This window comes from Typha angustifolia, chromosome 13 (assembly GCF_048772165.1).
Source record: "Typha angustifolia cultivar Huaian chromosome 13, ASM4877216v1, whole genome shotgun sequence".
NCBI lineage: Eukaryota > Viridiplantae > Streptophyta > Magnoliopsida > Poales > Typhaceae > Typha > Typha angustifolia.
In genome coordinates, this window is record NC_133251.1 from 3,507,523 (window position 1) to 3,529,697 (window position 22,175).

A 22,175-nucleotide genomic window follows, 5' to 3' on the forward strand; every position below is an offset into this window, starting at 1 on the left:
CCAGCGTGTATAAATAAATAAATCCTAGGTAGTTTCAATTTTCAAATAATGGATTCCACTTTCGAATTTATAATAAAAACTAATTACACCTAAAACTCCTTAAACAATGCCCATTTTTACGTAGATCCTCTCTTTTTTACACATCCACCCCCCATTAACTATAAAAACCTCTAAAATGCTCTTTTCTGTTCGTTACTCTATTAATTTATTTTGCTAAAACTTGACACGTGACTATCACGTGACCAATGTTAGCCTTTTTTTTTCAGAAACCATTTTATTTTTATTTTAGAATAAAAAAATTTAGATGTAAAAATTGTTATTTGACAAAGAGGGTGAGAAGTTTTCTATAGCTAGGATGTCGGTTGTGTATTTAGAAAACGAATGATATAGTTCATAAAGTATTAGCTTTAAACTAGTAAGCATGCAAGCAATATTATTATTTTAGTAAGCTTTCTCTTATTGCATCAACCCACAAGTCAACCGTTGATCCTAGCTAGTATCTAACTTTATAAAAAGAAGTGTTAATATTATTGTCCTTAAGAGAAAATATATTTCGAAATTATATTATTTATAAAACTATTATAAGTTTTGCTAGCTCAGTGTCGCGTAGAACTTTATTCTTACTTTTTTTAACATAGATGAAGTACTAAAGTGTCGTGTAAAGAGGTTGAAAGAGATATATAGAGAATAGACAAAGTGATAAGAGATAGATTCGATGAATCTACGGTGTCACAAATTTAATAGTTAATATTTTGTTATTTTAATTAACTATCAAATACTTTTACTTAAGATGCTATCCGTAATCAGGGAAAGTATTATTCTTATAGAGAGAATAACATTTTACAGTATATTATTATATTGATAAATACTTAGAAACGTTGTCTTTTACAATAGTATTTTAAAAAATAATTTAAACAGTAGTGTATTTCAGAAAATACTTTTCTAAATAGCAGTACCTTGGTTAAAAACTTATCATTTCAATACCGAACCTATTTCAATAAATATTTTCAACATAGCGCTGTAATTGCCGTTTGAAAAACAAAAGCAGTCAAATCCGAATAAACGACTGAAAAAGGAAGCGACTTCTGGAAGCTGCTATTGAAGTTTCCTTCCACCACGATATTTCATTATTAGCCCTTCTATAAAGAGGTAATTACTTTTAGAAGTTCTCTTCTCGACTTTTTAGTTATAAAACTCTGCCAAACTGGTCCAATTAAACGATCTTAAGAGGAGGACGCAAAGCCAAACGCCAAAGGCGAAGCAGGAGGAGTGGCACTTTAGCCGCAAAGTGACCAAAAGAAGAGAGGAGAGCTCGAAGATGATGCTCCCCGGCGTGGAGTTAGCCCGCAGGCGGCGGATCCACCACCACTGCGAAGCCCAGGATCCAATATCGACGCGGGCGCCAAACCAATTCGTCCGGCCCACCGCCATGGGCGAGCCCGCCATCGCCGCCCGGATCCGGTTAGAGGAGAAGCTTCGCGGCCTCTCCGCCCCTTCTTCTCCATCAAGGTGCGATTCCTCTTTTTTACCTACTAAAATATCTGACACCTCTGCCGTAGGCCCGTAGTGCCGTCCGATCTATAGAGGAGTCTCTGATCCGATTAACTTGGCCCAAAATCCGGCCCAGCCTGGCCTGCCCACTCATTTTGAATTTTGATCTATTTTTTAAACTGGTTTAATTGGATCGACGGCTGCAGATGGAGTAGCACCAGGCTCGTGCGAGCCGGAGCAGAGATCTCAAGGCATCGAACGGTGAGCACCGACGGCAACCCTAATCAAACGGTGACCACGACGAAGAGCTCGAAACCAATTGGTGTGCGCAAGAGGACTACCTCGAGTATCCTTCTCTGCGCGGTATGTTTAGAGGAGGTTGATCACGGGAAGGATAGGATCGTACGGCTACCGTGCTCCCACATGTACCACTCTGATTGCGTCCTCCCGTGGCTCGCTGCCCATCCCGAGTGCCCCTGTTGCAGGAAACATGTCCCTCCTTTGAGTGTACCCTCGTAGCTATATATATTGTTTTTGTTTTTGTTTCTTGGATGCCAGTTGAGTTTATTAATCCATATGCGTGATATTATTGTTTATCTTTATGTTTATTACTGGTTGATGTCCATCCAACTGAGCACAGCACACACATGAATTTTAGGATTTCTTCTAAACCAGCATGCTAACTTGGAGGGAGGGCAGGTGTGGATCGATCCATATGAGTTACGGTGCATTAATCGTACGTCAAAAGTTAGTGTTGCATGATCTTTTTCTAATCAACCAACTTAGTTTATGACAAGTAATATCTCACCGTTCACCAACTGAAGGACCTCAGACTCAGAATCTTTTAGTCGCTTGGGGATTCGTATCCGACCCTCTAAATACCCACAGAAAACTCGGTCTTTCCATAGAACAGTAATTGGAATGACGTGGTTAACTACTATACTTCAATTTATATCATCTGAAATGTATGGGGTCCTGGATTCAATCGAAATATTTGTGTATTTGCATGAGCTAGGCTCCACCTTAGGATAAAAACGAGTCGTTAACATCTGACTCGATCTAATATCTGATTCAATTTGGATTAGATTCGAATGGAAAAAATTTATCCGACCCAAATACCAATTCAGATATGGGTAAATCTTTGAAAAACATTTGGAACAGTGATAAGGGTACAGATCGAGTAGGATTTTTCAGTTATAAATATAGACATTAAATATCAATTTACCCTTATAAATTATGAATAATATATATATTTATATGCGCTATCAGGCTACTACTAGAACCTAACCTATAATGCTATTAATAATGGGTCGGGTTGGAGCATCAGCTCTCATTTTTCACCCATAAGGCCTCTATTCATTTTTTATCTCTTGCCCTACCAATCACGAGCTACACCCTCCTCATCTCCTATGTCGCCAAACCATTACTTCTTCACTAAGCTTTGCATCTGCTTCTCTATTACCTTCGTCCAATCTCTACCTCTCACTCTTTTGTGCCCATCTACTTATAGGCATCACACCTGTGTTGGGTGGGTGAGGTTATTCTAGATGGGGAGAGGGTTTGGACCCGTTCATAGTAGCAGCCTGTGCTCGTTGGCGTCTGTGTTTTCAGCAATATCTGTGTGATTGCAGATGTCATGTTTTTTTAGGGTCTTTAGCGGTGTTATTTTATTTTGCCCTGCTATTAATTTAGGGTGTTATATATCTGTTTTTAACTTGTTCTTAGTATGTGAATATCGATCATCCTGCCTTTGTGAATTCTTATGGCCGTGTCTTAGACTATTGAATTGATAAAACCTGTTGATTCAAGGCTCTTCACTCATGAAAATTTTTAGAACTATTCTTCATTTTAGTTTTGCATTGTACCTCGGGCTTAATACTATGTTTCAAATTATATAGGACTTGTGTTAAAGAGTCATCACTCTGTTATCTCTCTTTATTGTGTATCAAACTGTGAAAAGAAAAAAAAAAGAAAAAGAAAAAGAAAAAGAAAGAGATGATTGATTTGAGTGTGTGGCTGCATAGGCGGGGGCGGGTGTGATGCGGGTTGGATTCGATTCGATCTCCCCACTGAAACAAAAAAACTACCAGCCTCGCCAAATCCCTAATCAACAATTACCGTCTTCCCCAGCAGTTTTGCTCACCCTCCTCTCACGACGGCCTCTCCTCTTTCGACGACCGCAGTCTCTCCTCTCTCAACGATGGGGCCTCTCCTCTCAGAGGTTAGCGGTCTCTCCTCTCTCACCTCACCCATCCGCAGCCACCACCTTTCTCTTCCTCTCCTCTGCACAACACCCTCTGCCCCCTTATTCACCGCGACATCCTACCGTCTCTCGTTCTCTCTCTACCAGTCTCCGCTACCTCCATTCTCTGCACACTGCATCGCATAGATAATGTTAATTAGTGTGATATATGCTATTGTAATAGTGTAGTCTTGTTGATTTGATTATTCGAATTAGTGTAAATGTGTATCAGTGATCGAATTAGTGTAGTTTGATTGTGGTCGTGTCATTTTTCTACTATATATAACGTAATATATTGTATCTCATATATACTTATTTTTATATGTTAAAAATACTGGACCGCATAGCTGCTTGCATATGCGCGGACATACCGCCTATATTTTCTTGTAGTGTTAAACTGTGAAATATTTCAAAAAGAGGCAGCCAACGTCACTCATAGTACAATGGGGTATGAAAAACAACAGCACTAAAGACATAAATTTACACACTTGCATTGTCTGAGAACTAAAGTGGAGTAATTTTTTGAAAACAACATCTGAGATCTGTACCTCCTGTAGATACTATCGTGTATAGATGGGCATTATATGGCTTCTCAGTACATTTACTCAGTGTTCTTTCTTATCTCATGGATTTTACATTATTCCTGCTTCCATTTGTCATTAAAAGATTATATATAGGAAATCCCCTATTTCTGTGATTACTTGTGATTATCCTAGATAATAACCAGAGGTGATGGTTGTGAAAGGATTGCAAACATGGGTATTTTGATTTTCCCAATGCTATGAATGAGAGTATAATTTTGGTAATATTTTTGTGGTGTGTTTGTCAGGGGTAAATTCAGTTTTACAAAGAAAATTTGCCAGACAGTACTTGCTGCTCATCTTCTTTCCGTTGTCAGATTTATTGCTCCAATTTTGCTGCACCTGGTTGAGGATGTCTGGCAAAACTTCACTTCTGATCATGTCATAGAAGATGGTTCTGTTGCAAAGTTTGTTTTTAAGTTAATGGCCTGATTGAAATGGGAAATGGCTTGCAATAACTGCTGATAATGTTGATTTCTGGAATCAAATTCTCGAGGTACATTAAGTTTCCTCATAATTGAATAAAATCATACATGACTAAAGATTAAAAAAAAAAGCTGCATTTTGAATGCATACAATGAAGAGTATAGTTTAATGTTCTGACCCTTGACACTTTTAATTTGATTTTAATCTTATCATTGAGTAATTGAGATCGAAAGTGAACAAAATTTTGGAGAGCTAATATTCTTCTGCTTGGAAGCAAAAATTTATCTTCAGGTTACAGATGTGCCACTGCATCCCGCTTACAAGAAATGCGCAATGCTACTAATGATAGTTGCTAGATGCTTTGCATCACTAAGTGTTCTAAAAAGCGGTTGGGGTGGCTGCCATGGCTTTTTGCCCCTCTATCTGCCTCGGTTTTTCTGTAACAACAGGGAATGGCTTTTGGTCTTAATGCAGCACAATATCTGCCATGGACCTGCTATATTGGCCTGCATGGCAGACATATTTGCTAACCTATTAGTCAGCCGGATTTGCAGTGAGACGGTAAATTGTGAAATAGAAGAGAAAAGGGAAAGAAGGAAGAAAGTGAGAGGAGAGGCATCGACATGTCTCTAAAGCACAAATACTTTGTTTACCCCCATATTGATATCCATATCCTATTTTTTGAATAGTTTGTCATATCACTGTATCCCATATCCCGTATCTGTGCTTCACAGCCCATTGCTATTGTCAGCTGCATTTTGCCCCTACTACCATCGTCACAAGGGGTCCTTCTATACCTGTTCTCTTTATTACCCTTTCCATATCTGTTATTTATTTTATTCCTCTACCGGTCTTGTCTTTTCTCTTTTGTTCCCTATGATGTTTGCTTGAATTTCTGCTGCCACAAAGGAATTTCCTGCAGCAAGTCTTTCTCTGCAGCCTTTACTGCTCGAATTTCCTGCAGTCAGGCTGGACCTGACCTCAGGAATCTGCAATCCCTTCCTGCAAACAACCTGTCTATGTTTTGTTGAAGTAGTTGCATTTGCACCATCAACTACATCTTTATCCACTATAAGATACTCACAGATTTACTCTTTTTCTTTAAAAGACTAATATTTGGAATAGCAATGGGTTAGCTACTCTACTTTAGTTTTATCACGAAAAAGGCAAAGAGTAAAAAATTGATCTATTCTAAGAACAGCATGATCTATGGTGTCCTTCTTGATTCACAAGTCCTGAGACCAATCAAAATAGTTTTATAGTTGCATGGTCCTAGGACCCAAATGAGCTACCAAAGCACGAGCCCTTGTTCTATAATCTCTATATCTCTCTCTTGAGATCAAACTTCTGCTATTTTGGGAGTGTGTCCGCCGCAGTTCTGGACCTTTCTTAAATTATATCATAAACCACCACTCCAAGGAATTCTATATCTTTTCCAAATATTGTTTCAGTTTTTGGCTTTGATTCAGATTACATGTTACTTTTCTTGCATTTCTTATCTTATTGTTCTTTTTTCGTTGGTATAATATTATAATCTATGGTCAGTGACCAGGCCCACATATCTTAACTATTTATTTCCTTTTGCAGATAGAGGTAATAATTACAGTGCAAACATTCTGTGAAGTTTTGAAACTTTGCAATCTACCTGACAATGAAAATGTAAGAGCATGCTTATAATTACCTCTTCCTATTTTTTTCTTACATCTGTGTACAATTTTTTATATGCACCTTTAAACATGAGTTTTACTGAGAATTTACTCATTGGAAAATATCATGGATCACAAAAATCGGCCGACCGTCAGATTGGCCAATCTGGATTGAAATCGGCCATAATCGATCTCGATTTGATCGGTTTTGGCCAGTATCAGTCGGTTTCGGCTAGTTTTGCTTGCATCAACTGCAAACAACAATATGGTTGAAATTATTTTTTTTAACATTCTGGTCAAACCTAAAATGTATCTAACATAGGAGACATTAATAATTAATGTCATTAACTGCTTTCTTTTTAAATTTTCAGTTTTTACTCTTTAACTCTCACACACTCTCCTCTTACTCTCACGTTTCACTGAGTTCATTTGGCGGTTTTTCCGATGAGTCTCTCGGCTAGTCCACATTTTAGCGATCTCGGATGAGTTTTTTTTTTTTTTTTTCATTTTTAATCTTCTTTCTCACCTATTTTTTATCTCTTATTTTCTTATTGCTATAGAACAACAGTAAAGAGAGATCTCTCTCTTCATGTTGTTCTACAGTAATAGTTTACGAGTATAAAAATTTGTTTAATTCAAGTCAAAATTTATTATAGTTTTGGGCAAGTTTTTTTTTTAGTTTTTAAAGTTCATATGTGACTAATTTTTATTTTTTTTCTTATTATTTTTTATAAATTTATAATTTTTTTATAATTTAAATAATATTTAGAATTTTACGAATTTAAAAATAGTCCGATCTGATATAGGCAGTTGATACGACCGATACAGCTGATACGATCGATACATACTATTTTTTCTAACGGTCGATCCCGATCTCAATCCCGGTACTAAGTTTTATAACCTTGGAAAATATTAGTCATAAAAAGAACTATATTACCTGAAAATCCCAAATGAATGAGATTATCATGTGCACCATTTATGTTTCGTTGTTGGAGTTTTTGCACTTTAGCTGAAAGATGAAAAGCAATTTAGGCACTAATTTGGTGTAAAGGAATAAGAAAGAACCCAAAACTTTGTTTTTCTTATGTTTCAAGTTAAACCCATATTGGAAAGTGATATCTTTGAGATTTGTTGCTCTTTTCCAGATTAAAAAGAAATGCCGGTGCACTCACAAATTTTGAGGTTCTTCACTTTTTACGATCAAGAGGTGCAACTAGTGATCCCATGGGGTGTCTCGGTGCCGTTGCTCCATCAGAGTGCAAGGTGTCTAACTATTCTGTTGTTCTTGATTATGATTGTATATGACAAATTGATGATTGCTGCTTTATTTAGTATCTTGTGAAAAATCTAACATACACTGCTGTGATTTGTAAGCCCAGGTATTTGAATACCTTGTCGAAACACCTGCCTGCAATCAGACAAGGGAATTAATTGATGACTTCTTGATAAGATCTGAAAAATTCAAGCTTGCAGATGCTGAGAAGCTAAATATAATCAACTTGAGGCCATCCAGCCAACCTGAAATATATTCGGTATACTTAATTTTAACAAGACAATGTTTTCTTGTAATTTTTGTTGTGTTAGGCTTTTGACTTGTTCTATGTGCCAAATATATGTGATAACCATAAAGTAGCTACTCATGCATATAAATTGAATCATGTTACACCTTATATCAATCAGTATGTGCTATTTCAATTCCAATTCATATAGCTGTATTCCATTGGAATATTTTACTCAAAGGATACATTCAGATCCTTCTTAGTACTGCTGGTAAACCTGTCAGAATTAATCGACTTCTTCTCTTAGAGTGGGCTTGGCACGGTCATTTTTAGTTCTAGACAAATTAGCTATTTCCCCTCAAAACAAATATTTCTAAAGCATTGAATCACTGCTCTCTTCATATGTGTTTTCTCAATTTTTTAGCTAAGACTGAGTGGACCCCTATAGCTGACTCCAGGTAGTTGGGACTGAGTCTTGAGTGTTGGCACACTTCAGGACCCTCACTCAATAATTAGTTACAATTTCTTTTGCCTATAAATTGTCTCTTCTTAGAGTGCAAATATTTCATCCATTAAAGCCTACACATTTTTCTTTGAATTATTGATGTGGTTTAGAACGTGTATTACTTGGAGACCTAGAATATACCTATGTTAGTATTCTAGGCAGAATCATATATTTTCCATCTTACACTATCTAGCAAAGTTCCTTACTCGGTTCCATGTTTAAGATTAAAGGTATAAGAGGAAAAGATTAGCCTCTTCTGTACCTTCGGTTGACCATCTGCTAGTTCTTTGATAAACAGCTACCACCGGTAGAAGCGGTCTGTATTATCACCAAATAGTTATTTACTTATTTTAGACTTGCATTCTGCTGGACTTTGATGATGAAGCAGCCAAGATGAGTAAATCAACATATTCCTGACAATGACCTAAGTTGTGCGTATTCATTAGCAATATAATTTCTTTAGATGGGAAGCTTCTGTTGAACTTTGTTAGGCTTCTTGCGTCTTTTTTTCTTAATTCTTAATCTCTCCTTGCAGATGATAGAGGAATGTGGCAAACGTCTTGTCATGGGTGAAATAGATGAAGTTCCAGAGCTGTTGGATTTAATAAACGAGATTTTGCCACAACCTCCTACAAAGCCTGAAGAAGAGACATGATCAACAAGAAACAAAGAATCATCAAGATGCTATTCATGTGGATTCATAACTTATTGCTGAATTGCAGCTGTTCTCTTGTGCACAGGCTGCAGAAGACTTGGCTGCTCGTGTTGTGGTGGTGTACTATGAGGTTCTATACTGATGAAGGATTTTGCTTTTTAGAGATGATGTTCGAGAACTAGTTAGATTTCAACAAACATCTAAAATCACGGGTTTAGATCCAGGGTTTTGCGTGGCAAATTCTGTTTCCATAATATCCTCGATCTTTGATCATGTTAATATTTATTTTCCATGTAATAGCTTAGTGTTAACCCTCGTTATTAGACATTGAACTTTCGTTTTGAGACATCATGAAAATTTCTTCTGTATGTTTCCTGAAGTAGGTGCAATTAACCATTCGGCTATGTTGTTTCTTTCCTGGACCAACTTAATAGATTTGAACGAGTTATTCGACTTGTAATTGCTTTCGATCAGCATTTATATCAGTCGAACAAATATCAGTCTAACTTTCTTCCCATACTCATTCCAACCATATCCTTGCAATTCTAAACTCTCTGGACCTTCATAAAAATTTGCTATAAAGTGGTAATGCAGTGAGTGAAAATATAATAACTATATAATGTACGACAATAAGAGAGAAACTATAGCTGAGAGATGTGTCATCATGATGTTTCATCTAAAGTTAATATAATAATTATAAATTATTATTAAGTAATTTTTAAAAATTATATGAAATAAGATGAGAGAGAATAATAAATTATTATATAAAAATAAATTAAGATATTATTTACTTACTATATTAAAATAATAAAACTTAAAAGACTTATTTTAAAATAAATTTATTCTTATTCTACAATTAAAAGGATGCAAAATTTTACACCGTATCCTATCCATGCACCACAAAGGATGTTACAAAGGAGCTATAATAACACTCAATTTCTCTCCTTCCTCCAGGTTCGAGGTGTTACTCGCAATCCTTCGGTGCTATAAAAGTTTAATCTTTAATTCAATTTTTCTTATAGCGTGTTAGAGATTTTATAAATAAATTACAAAGATGACACGGAGCCTGTGACAAGTTTTCTACCTCTACGGCTCTACAGCTTTAGAAAGTACTTACAAATTGTTGATATTATTTACAAGAATATTTCCACATATAATTTTAAAAAAAAAGGAAAAAAAAATTATAAGTACACTATAATAAAAAGATCCTTCTGATGCTGCCTTGTTCCCGTAGACTTGAGCAGCCTTATGCGGGAGACTCTGCTTCGCTTTCAAGTACACACTGTAACAAAAGACTCGCAACACCGCTCATCTCATCGGGTGATCGCGGTGACCACTTAACTTAACCTACGTCTTCTCCCCGCCTTTGCCACCTCGACGGGGATTCCTCTCTCACCGCCGCAGGGGGGGCGAGATGGTCTGCGCCAGCGGCAGCAGCGGCGCGATTGCGAGGTTTAGAACTCGAACTGCAAGTACGTAGAAGGGGTTTGGGAATGCATGCCCTCGTGGGCTCTCGGGAGGATCGAGATGGCGCCGATACCATCACCCACGTCGCGGTTGCAGAAGCACCAACTTGAGGCAACTCCAGTTCCCAACATCACATGAAGGTGCATGGGGAGACTTTCTATGCTCCCTTTTATTATTATAAATCAATAGCTAGCTCTTCGTATATAAGTAATTATTAATTCATAGTAGCATTTTAACAAAAAGTCCCCTTGAACTTGACCTTGAGGGTGTAAAAGAAAAAACAAGTATGTGCCTTGGGAGGACGGCAACATCATCTCCTTTCCAAAAGATTTTAACAAGATCCTACCAAAAAAGAAAGGAAGAGAAAAAAAAAAGCCATGCACATGCATTTATAGATATACATGCAAACATTACAAAGAACTCAGGGTATGAAGAGCTTATTATGGCATTTGCATCGCCAGACCTCAGGGTAGTAATCCAATGGCACGATCCGGCCCGGGTGGATCACGACGCGCACCGGGATGCAGGGAAAGCACCTCCCGCACCGGACCCGGCACGTAGGAGGGAACGAGCCAGGGCCCACAAGCCACCGCCGAGCCACCGGAGTTTGCTCCCAGCTGCCCTGTTCGGAAGTTCTCAGAGTACTAATCCCTGAATCAAATCCAGAAGCCATAGATAGATAATGAGTCAATATGGATAGAGATTACTTGGGTTTATAAAATTTTGAAAACAATAGGATCTTTTGCATTGGTCTGCTGCCTAAAGGAGAGATCTTGGACAGAATGAGGAAGGGGAAAACAGAGGTGATATAAGCTTCTAATTCAAGTACTCTTACCAAGAGCTGAGGCAGATAAGAGGAGAAGCAACGCCGCTGCGAGGCGGTATCCCTGGTAGATTCCCATGTCCAAGCTCTGATACCTAGATGGGGAGCTTAAAGCGCGCAAATAAGAAGTTTCGCAAGCTCTTGCAATGGCATAGCCTTGTTAACTCACGAGAGAGAGAGAGAGAGAGAGAGAGAGAGAGAGAGGCTCTTAGCAAAGTAGGAAGGAGACCAGCATTGTGGTGTGGGAACAAGGAGATAGACTAATAAATATCCATAGTATTTTTTAGATAAGTTAGTGTAGTAGATGCCTCCTCGAGGGCCCTGGCACATGGCTTTGGGTTGAACCTACTGTTATCTTTTGTTAATTTGTTTGAAGAAGCCAACTTCATTTTTTCCTTTTTCCTTTCTAAGAATGTGAGCCTAATTTATGTAGAGTTTCCAATCAATGTCCATTACTCTTGTCTTTCCAAAGAAGCTTTCCTTGAATATAAGTCGTAGTTCATCATGCTAATTGTGTGTGTGTGTGTGTGTGTGTGTGTGTGATCTTTTCCTTTCATCTTATGCAATTATTAGTTATTAATTAGAAGGAAAGATTAATGGCAGAGGTGTCAAGACTCGAGAGATGGAAGTCAACAACGGGAATAGCATTTGGATGAGTGGTAGCTGTCGCTCGTGTGACCTTCAGTGCATGTGCGATCTCTGTCTCCTACGATTGATTTCATCATCTAAGGTCTAGAGAGAGAGAGAGAGAGAGAGAGAGAGAGAGAGAGAGAGATGAAGGTAGGAAGAGGCACGAATCCACGACGATCAACTAAGAAAAGCTTAATAATAAATGGTGTGGGACCGACGTCTCTCCCATCTGCTATTCTTTTCTCTCCTGCTTGCCTTGGACTTAGATGAGGACTTGGACCCACCGAGATGTCGGACTTCTTGGACCTCTTTGACTGTTCACCATCTTATAAACTCTTTTTTAAAAAAAATTAAAAAGAAAGAAAAAGTTTAAACCTTTATTAATTAATTTAGATTCGGATTTAGTTTCATAGTGTAACATGATAATAGGCCATAGAATTATGCTTAAAAGATTTTTTATTTTAATCTTTGAGCAAGGGGCTCCACAAACGCAGAAGATAAAAATGAATAAAAGAGCTCCACAAAACATTACACCATACACGTGTCACGAGCCCATTTCATATCTAGTCTTGGTCTCTTATTTTGGAGTAAGAATCGAAGAATCTGGAGTTGTTCATTTGTTCCTGGCCCCATCCTCTTGGATTTTATATAAACGACTGTCTTCCAAGTAAGTGTTAGAACTAGAGGAAAGGCAAGCGAGCATAATCCCATGGCTTTGGAGGTGCGTATGGTTCTCTGTTTTTTCTCCACCAACTGATGGAATGAAGTCGTAAACGTTGTTAGCAGTAGTTAAGTGTTATTTATGTGTTGATGTGTATATGATTAGGCTTGGTTGATGGAGGAGAGTGATGAGGACCAGAGGCTCCCTCACAGAAAGAACCTAGATGAAGTTGTACCCCTGACCAAGCTTGAAGGTATTGTTATATGTCCTATCTTTCTATGTTGGCTTTTGAAATTTTGCAATTTCCGGTAAATATACTCTATGGTGTGAGTTGTTCTGATGAATTGCATTCAATTTTAGTGAATTGGTAATGTGATTTCTTGCTGCGAAGTACTAACCACTCTCTGTTTGATTTTATGCCTAGCTCAATCTATCATAATTCTGAGTTCTCTTTAGGCCCAATTTCCTACTTGTTCTAATCTCTCTCGTCTTCCCTTTAGGATTTGGAATCTTCTCACCCTACTGTCGTTCGAAGTTCTATTTCTGCTCTTGTATCTGATGGAACAGTTCAGTGTTGTTCGTCTACTGGTGATTCAGATAGTAGTTCTGAAATTTGATGCAGATTTATGGATTTCTCTTTTCTGCAGAAATTGGAGTTTTGCATTGGCATTTGGATCCCAAGAACCATGAAAGTGATGAAGAGCTGAAGAGGATTCGAGAAACTAGAGGATATAGTTACATGGTTTGAACTGAACTCCACCCCACATGCCTCATGAGTCATGTCATGTAAGCAATTTGTGCCTCGTATTCTTTACTAATATCGTTTAATTTGTTATACAGGATATCTTAGAATTATGCCCTGGAAAAGTTGAGAATTATGAGGAGAAGTTGAAGAACTTTTACAGAGAGCACATCCATGCTGATGAGGAGATACGCTACTGTTTGGAAGGCAGTGGATACTTTGACATTCGTGACAAAGATGACTGCTGGATTCGGATTTGGATAAAAGAGGGGGATATGATAGTGTTGCCTGCGGGAATCTACCATCGTTTCACATTGGACACTTCAAACTATGTCAAGGTACTCCTTACCCTATATAAACTCCAGTAGCATGTTGTTAACCGTCTTTACAATTCAAATTGCAGCCTATCTCCAATATTCGATTGAACAGATATGAACACATGCATATCATCAGTTGGCTATGTAAACTTCAATAACTGCAAGCTGATCCGTTTGATGGTATAGTACATTCCTGTTGAATGCTAACACTAGCACATAGCCAGGATCTCTTTATGTCAGTGTGGGTATATACAGTAACTGGATGCATCTTATTCCACTGTTTTGTTTTAATTTATTTCCTTAAGTTCTGAATTCTTCATCAGCATTTAGTGTTTCTAGGGAAAAGTTCTTATGCCTCTCATAATTCTCAAATTCTAGAAAGCGCAGGTGATATAGAAATAGAGGGTCATCTAGTGTACAATTGCATATTTGACATGAGATAGGAGGTGGCTATGGAGGGGTTCACTATAAACCATATCATCATATTACTCCAGTTTCTCCAACTCCTTTTGGTCCACCATCCCTTTCATGGTCCTTATACTCTAAAGTGTCAATATAAACCCTATTGCCGCAATAAAGGCTTCCCACACAACTTGGGGGCAGTGGCTTAACTCACATTGCTGGTGGCGAGAGTAAAATTGCACATATCATGACCTCGCAGAAGATACATTCTAAAGAGACTTGAGAAATGGTAAGTCTTAGCTAATTTTGGCACTGCCAAAAGCAACATGTCAGCTGCTCTTAAACCATAAAGCTGAACTGAGAATAAAATATTTATGGAAGAATCAGATGATTTGTCAGTTTTGTAATAGATTGGAGAAATCTTCACTAGGCTGACATCTCTTTATAACAATGTTATTATACTTTTAAAAGAAAAGAAGGAATTTTGACAAATCAGGATGCATTGAGATGCTATATTGAGGATCTTATAATTTACACAAGTTATACTTGCAGAAACTAAGCACAACTGCACAAACTTGCTTAGGCTTAGACAATATATCTACAACTATTAAAAATTATGACTCAATGGTATTTTCATATGCTTATCCGTCATGAAATTTTCTATGCAGCTAATGAGGTTGTTCATTGGAGAACCTGTTTGGACAGCTTATAATCGGCCTCAGGAGGACCATCCCGCAAGGCAAGGTTATATCAAGAGTCTGTTGGAGAGTTCTGGAGTTGCCCTTGAAGCCCATTAAATAATATGCTCAACTTGATTGGCAATGGTTATCTTAGAACTTATTATGGATTTTAATGTATATCATGGAGCTGAAATTTAGTATGTATTGCCAAAACAAAAATCCAACTAGGCATAATGTACTTGAGCATAAATTACTGCTCATAATATATTATCATCATGATAATCTCGTGTTTATGTGTAATCTCATCTCTGTTGGCTATTGATATCCTATGGTACATCGACCGTTAATTGCATAACGACATTTCAAAGACTATCAGACTGTTCTGAGATTATCTAGGTGTTTGAGGATGGATTGGACTTTTTCCCCATCAATACCCCATTCTAGTTCTCTAAAAAGGTCCCAATGGGAAGAGTGGAAAAGATCTTTTTTGGGTTAATTTTTCAGTCAAGTAGATTGTGGAGATATCCTATGGAACAACTTATTGACATGCTAGTGGTTCTCATTTGTTTCTCTGAAATCTCTTTTCTAGGACTAAGATGTAAAGTCTCATAATTGTCCATACCTTACTGTTGAGGTCCTACGCATACGGGCTAATCAGTAATCAATGGAGGACTGCTCAACCCTTTTCTCGGCCTTCTTAACCACTTGCCCCTAACTGCGCAGGGATATATATTCGTTTCTTTAGATAACTGCTTCCATATTCACAAGCTTTAAGAATGAACCCCATATTTTGAATTTCCATGACACCGACCAAATGTTTACTTGTTGCAAAATTTCCTGATGCACTTTACTAAGATGCCCCATTTCATTTAACAATTAAGTAAATCAGCAAGTCTGATTTGTAATAGCATCATGTACAATTCTAACATCTGGGGAAACATTTCCATCACTTACAAAGTACAAACATGAATTTGAGGCTCTACTTGTTATTGAGGTAAATGAAAGCTGAACACCATGTTAACAAAGTTTACTACATGGCAAGAACAGAGATTACAACTATGGATCACAAACAGAAGTTGTCTCATCAACTGTGTCTTTAAATGTCATATCAAGGTACTCGGCAAGACTTAAGCCAGAACCAGACTGAACACTCTTTTGCTTGTGTTTGCTTTCCTGTGCAGTTAAAGATTCAGGAACACAAGATTTTGAACTGTCTCTTGGCTTCAGTATGTCACCAACTATGGGTTTCAACTTGCGCCATGGATCTTTTACCATTGACTTGAGGTAATAGCTTTTCGGCTCCTGCCGACCCCAAGAACCATCATAGGAACCACGGCCCCTTCCACCTCTCCCTCTTGAACTTGGGCTACCACCGTAATTATTGCCTCTTCCAGAGTTTGGATGTGGGCTACCACCATATTGCCACACAGTCCCTCTTCCAGAATTTGAATGTGGGCTACCTGCTATTCCACGGTTAATCATAGGGCTGCCACGTCCTCGAAAACTAGGGTTCATGAAACCACCTGCTGATGAATTAGGGTGGAAATTGTGCCCTACAAAACTGCTAGATATATTTGAGGAATTTGGACATGGTGGAGTCGATCCTCTAAACCCTGACATGGGAGTCTCGATTTGAGCTGGGCTTCTCCACAAATTGCTCTGGGGTGCGTGTGATGGCGTTTCATATATACTGTGAGCTTGAAAATGAGTTGTCTGAAATCTCTGAACAGGGGGATTGATGTAACTTGTCTGGTAGTCCCTTGATCCAGCTAAACAAGCAAAGAAAAGAATCATGTTGAGTTGCAGATTAGATTTCCTTGTGTTCCTAATTTCCTACTTTTGTTATACAGAAGCATGCTATCTTGCACTAGTGCAAAATTCTCTCTTATCTACAAAATGAAGTTGGATCTCTACTATATTGCTCTTTTGCAACTTGCAGCAATAAAAGAAAGGTAAACCAAATCCTAGCTGTGCAATGGAACCTTAAATCCACCTTGTCAGACAGGGAGTAGACAATTATCACATCCAACAGACTGATAATTTCTAATCATGCAGTTAGGGCATGTATAATAAATAAATAAAAAGAACTCAAAATACTGCACAAAGAAACAAAAAAAAAAGGTTCTATTTGGGCAAAAGGAACCGCCTATAAGGCTATAACTAAACTAAACTACATTAGACTCAAAAGAGGTTCTATTTGGGAAAAAGGCACCGCCTATAAGGCTACAACTAAACTAAACTACATTAGACTCTCTGTCTTGGCTAAATCTCTTAGAAGTCAATTGAAAATCTGATCCACAACCAAATCTCCATCAATTATTTCGTGATATATCTTCCAAAGCTTCAAATCATAATCAAACAGATGGATGATTAACTCATACACTGACAAGAAGATCCTTCTCTGGTGGATACTCAATAGTTGATTTTTTTTTTTTTTTAGAGTTTATTAGAAGTTGTGAGCTAACTTTTAATAAAGGAGCCTTTTTTGGTCAGCTGAAAGACCGGGGAACTCTTGGTCTTCAATTTCTGAAATATTCTCATTTTAGAGTTGTGGATCTTCTAAATGTGCTCTATCAAATCTCCAGTTTGAGAAATGGACCTCCTACATCAATATTTCTCATCGATTAGACTTAAATTCGTGTGAACTCTCCAATAGTGAATCATATACTTTCTAACATGTGCTTTTGTAGAAAAGGATGTGTACATAGGAGACATGCATACTAAACGATGCAAAATTTCTCAACATGTAATACAAATACAAGTGTACACTTGCAATCAAAGTCAGGTGCACATATTGGAAAGACATATCTCATAGTTGTATAAATTTATTAAGGAAAACCCTCTAATTTCCAAAGGAGCAGATAATCTAGCAAATAGCAGCTCCTAAGAGCCTAAGATTTTACATAAGGAGAGGTCATAGATGTTGTGACACCAATAAACTTATAATCAAAAGGACTAATATTTGTGCCACTATTTTTGGTTTGCGAAGAGGCCCACCACAATGGTGTAGAGTTTAACAAACAGAGATAGCTGCTCCTGCACCACGAGGGTAACGGCAACAGCAGCAGAATCCACAAGAACTATTAGTCAGAGTTGGCTATATGAACCTTTTTGCCAATCGGTTCTATCCCGTAAATGGTTGGGTTTACATTCTTCTCAGAACTTTGGTATAAAATGTAAATATTTATATATGTCTATGAGTATGTGAGCTAAATTACATTGAAAAAGTTGTTTAAAAGGAACAATAGTGGTGACGATTGTAGTAGGTCTTGAACAGGGTATTAGAAATTACTAACTAAATAAACTAATAAGAATTAGAAGTTAAAAAATTAGCTCAGAATCTGAAATATTTTGCAGTAAATAAGGAAACCACTAACAACCTTATGGATATTGAAGCTCCATTAGAAGTGAGTAAAAGCATCCTCAAAGAGGCGAAAAGTAATGGATGGAAGAAAGAAACGCATCGAATTAGAGCTCACGGGAAGGTCGAGATGGGGGAGGAGGAATCGGAGAGGGAGGGTTGTTGTGGTATCCGCTCTTCCTCTTGGATCCGGAGAAGGCCGCCGTGGGATTCGTGTAGTAGTCGAACCTTGGGGCACGTGGCGAGATCTCAGCGGCGGACGGCGGCTGGATCAGAGGGTCGGGGAGCTCAGGGGTCGACGGCGAGGGATTGCGCGACGAGGCGGCGGCGGATGCGGCCTCCATGCGAATGGCGAGAAGCCTCTCCTTCCTTTTCGCGGAGTCCTCCATGGGAGAATAGAATAGCAGAGGAAGAAGCGGCGCAGGCTACAAGCACCTAAGAGGGCTCTAATTGGGGCTCCAAATTTGAAGCCTGACTTAAAACATTTAAAGCCCGGGCTAGTCATTCACTGTGTTGTCTCAAAAGCAATTGGAACTAAGCCTTTTAACTTAGATTCCTCACAGAAGCCATGGTTCATAATTAGTGATTTTAACTTCACTTTAAATCCGAATGATGAATGTGGCAGGTCTCATATTAGGCTTAATTACTCCTTCGGACAGATGTTATGTAAAAGATTATTATTATTATTATTATTATTATTATTTTCTTTTAATGTTCATCCTCACATTGTAGTTTCTCACCTCCCTTTTGCTTCAGATTATGCTCCTTTTATTGTTTAGCTTGGTGAGGGAAGTGTGCATGTTATTTAAAAGAAGCAATATTTCCCTACATCCTGCCTGTCTTCTGAGATCTACTGAAGCAGGCACATAAGCATATCATATGTTATGATTAGTTATGCAGTTTCCTTTATGCTTAGCACCTTGGAAAGTTAAATACAGAATTAGATGTGTTTTGTGCCACATCAGCAAAACTGCTAACTAGGAAGGCAACTTCGAAATATAGGTCCACGACTTATGTAAAAATTTACAAATCATTTGTACATGTCTACTAGTTGGTTTTGTGTCTTTTTTTTCTTCCCTATGATGTGTAATTATGTACTAAATTGTGTATGAGTGTGTAAGTTTATCATTTGTAGTAGAAACAATAAATAAGATATTACCCTTTATTGAGATTTAATGTTTACTCTGGTTAATGCAGTTATCATGACAGAGTAATTACTTGGTGTAATAATTTAAAAAGTGGATATTTGTAAAATTGAAAATCCAAACGAATTACCTGACTTTTATTTATTTTACACTAGAGGTTTACATCATTTTTCACTGCCTTATATTAAACATTGTCCCTGTTACAAAGTAGAAGAAAGCAAAAGACAAAAAAAAAAACAGCAATTTACTTGACCACTTTCTATATTCATATCTACCCATATGATTTTGGAACTAGGTACAAATTTTTCTTCATATGCACTGTAACTCCAGCGGTTTCAGTCGTGTCTATCTTCTCTCTCACCACACCATGAGGCAACTCCCAATCAAAACTGTACACGAGATTAGCTAGCATAAGCTCCACGGTAGATATTGCAAAGCTTATGCCAGGGCAAATCCTTCTCCCAGCTCCAAATGGGATAAACTGAAAGTCATTTCCTTTGTAATCCACAGAGCTCCCTATGAATCTTTCAGGGCGGAACTCCTCCGCTGCTTCCCAAAAGTTTGAATCCCTATGAATAGCCCATGCATTAATAACAATTCTTGTTTTCTTCGGTATTTGGTATTCTTTAATTTGACAATCTTCCATGGATTCCCTCGGGAGCAAGAGCGGAACAGCAGGGTGTAGACGTAAAATTTCCTTTACAACAGCTTTTAGGTAGCTCATTTTAACTAAATCCTCCTCTTTAATCATCTCTTTTCTATTAGCTATACTTCTTACTTCCTCTTGTAGTTTCTTCATGGCAATTGGATTTTTCACAAGCTCTGTCATTGCCCACTCTAAGGTTATGTAGGAGGTATCAGTCCCAGCAAAAAATATATCCTGTCATAATTAAGTAAAAAAAAAATTAAAATAGTTAGCAAAAAAAAAAAAGATTTTAAATTATATTTAATTTCATATAACTTTAGGTTAGTATCGAAAAATTCAGAACTCCATAGTATAAAATATAATCCCAAATCTTTGGAAAGATACAAGTGTTACTAATTATGGAAATTATAATTAGTCTACGAGTTTAATCTATACAAAAAAAAGAACATGTATGTAAAAATAAATGCACATGAGATCGACGTAATTACCCCTAGAAGAGCTTTAAAGTGATCATTTGTGAGTCCATACTCCATCTGTAGATCATCTTCGAGTGAGAGCAACACATCCACAAAGTCATCACTCTCCTGCTTACTATCCTTCTCTCGCTTCATTCTATGTTCCTTAATCACATCCTCATAAACATCATTCCATTGTTTAGCTATCTTTCTTGCCTTAGAGCTAAACCCTAAGAAAAAATCCACCCAAGCTAAACTGGGGAAGTAGTCTATTAAATGAAGCACCTCAACTATTTGATTGCTCTTCTCTATAAGCTCACGGAACAAAACATTCCTGCCTCCCTCCCTAGAGAACTTACCAGAGACAACTCTACAGATGATATCATTCGCGAGAGCATTTAACACTTGGCTCAGATTTATAGGTTCTGACGATTCTTGAGCTTTATGGATCTTCGCGATAGCGAAGCTCACTTCTTCTTCCCTAACATGCTTAAATGACTGCACCTTCTTGGCACTTAGGAGGTGCATGGTGCAAAACTTTTTCTCTTGTCTCCAGTGTTCGCTATAAGGCGCGAAGGCGACATCTTTCATCCCGTAGAGAAGGATATTGATACCTTCCGATGGCGGCCGGGAAGCGAAGACGAGATCGTGAGTTCTCATGACCGCTTGGGCCATCTCCGGGGATGAGACCACCAGCGTCGGGGTCTTACCGAGGTGGAGAAGCATGAGAGGCCCATGTTTCTTGGAGAGGGCATAAAGAGAGCGATGAGGAAGTGCACCTACTTGGTGCAAGTTTCCTATAATAGGAAGCTTCGGAGGTGACGGTGGGAGCTTGGTTTCGTGGGTTCTTCTAGTAGTTATTAGTAGCAAGAGAAGAGGGAAGAGGAAGAGAAGAGGTAGTAGAGAGTATGGCTCGAGCAAAAGTTGCAACATTGTAGGCATTCTTTTAATAGGAATAAGCTATATAAGTTTAAGCCAATATTCCAGGCTCTTCCAGTTGCTTATGTATATATATATATATATAGCTGTGAGGTATAAATCTTGCTAGATCTTCCATCTCTTTAGTTTTTTTGCTTGAAGCCACGCTGTCAACTGGAAATTAAAGACTAGAATTTTTAGAAGGCAAGAAACTTGTTTCTAGCTTTTTATCAACTGTTTATTATTATTTTTTGTTAATTTAACTTTTAACATCAACTGCAACCAAAAGAAGTGATGAGCAAATGAAACTGCATTACTTTTGACTATCTCCAGGCCATCAACTTCATGTCTTGTAGATGACGAGATTGTTGACAATATTTATGGATATTGATAAAAGAAATCGTTGCCAAAGTCGTCCTTGGAAATTAAGAAAGATCATTTGCTTCTTCCCAGAGAAACTTTCTGCCAAACATATTGTTGGTAGGGCTTTCTGAGAGAAATTAGTGATTACAAAATGCAAATTTTAAAAAGAGGTTTCTAAAATAGTGATACAAAAATAATAATCTCATCTCAGATCCTAGATTAAGAACTAGATTATCTGTCCATCATTCAGGTAGAGGTATACAGGATAAAATTAGAAAAATAATATTACAAAGGGGTACATATCAATCTTTTTTTTTTCTGAAGTGTCAACCAATTAATTATAATAAAAAAGATATTTTTTAGAATATCAGCAATGAGGCAACTCTTTTAGAGAATGAAATCTCATCGAGGACAATAATAATTTATAATAAAATGTAGAGAAACGTGTATTATTTTATTCTTTTTTTTTTTATCATAAGAGATGTAAAGCATTAATTAATACTACTAAAATTTTATACTT

At 37.6% G+C, this 22,175-nt stretch overlaps 4 protein-coding genes across 4 annotated transcripts; 2 read left to right on the forward strand and 2 right to left on the reverse strand.

Annotated features, from left to right (window-relative positions):
* The first annotated feature begins 1,099 nt into the window (after nt 1-1,099).
* LOC140774185 (uncharacterized) lies at nt 1,100-9,411 on the forward strand. Its single transcript, XM_073117072.1, has 7 exons — nt 1,100-1,509; nt 1,698-3,712; nt 4,563-4,810; nt 6,328-6,399; nt 7,532-7,649; nt 7,766-7,918; nt 8,926-9,411. The coding sequence occupies exons 4-7, from the start codon at nt 6,392-6,394 to the stop codon at nt 9,043-9,045; spliced, it is 399 nt and encodes a 132-aa protein (XP_072973173.1). The 5' UTR covers nt 1,100-1,509; nt 1,698-3,712; nt 4,563-4,810; nt 6,328-6,391; the 3' UTR covers nt 9,046-9,411.
* A 3,146-nt stretch (nt 9,412-12,557) lies between these two features.
* On the forward strand, nt 12,558-15,067 carry LOC140774069 (acireductone dioxygenase 1). Its single transcript, XM_073116912.1, has 5 exons — nt 12,558-12,686; nt 12,792-12,879; nt 13,274-13,368; nt 13,467-13,706; nt 14,756-15,067. The coding sequence occupies exons 1-5, from the start codon at nt 12,675-12,677 to the stop codon at nt 14,882-14,884; spliced, it is 564 nt and encodes a 187-aa protein (XP_072973013.1). The 5' UTR covers nt 12,558-12,674; the 3' UTR covers nt 14,885-15,067.
* A 546-nt stretch (nt 15,068-15,613) lies between these two features.
* On the reverse strand, nt 15,614-18,595 carry LOC140774068 (protein SICKLE-like). Its single transcript, XM_073116911.1, has 2 exons — nt 18,247-18,595; nt 15,614-16,536 (listed from the first exon to the last, which is right to left on the reverse strand). Exons 1-2 carry the CDS (start codon nt 18,515-18,517, stop codon nt 15,824-15,826), a joined length of 984 nt encoding a protein of 327 aa, XP_072973012.1. The 5' UTR covers nt 18,518-18,595; the 3' UTR covers nt 15,614-15,823.
* An 836-nt stretch (nt 18,596-19,431) lies between these two features.
* LOC140773820 (norfluorocurarine oxidase-like) lies at nt 19,432-21,368 on the reverse strand. The gene is made up of 2 exons (XM_073116579.1): nt 20,408-21,368; nt 19,432-20,153 (listed from the first exon to the last, which is right to left on the reverse strand). The coding sequence occupies exons 1-2, from the start codon at nt 21,314-21,316 to the stop codon at nt 19,545-19,547; spliced, it is 1,518 nt and encodes a 505-aa protein (XP_072972680.1). The 5' UTR covers nt 21,317-21,368; the 3' UTR covers nt 19,432-19,544.
* Between the last annotated feature and the right edge of the window lie 807 nt (nt 21,369-22,175).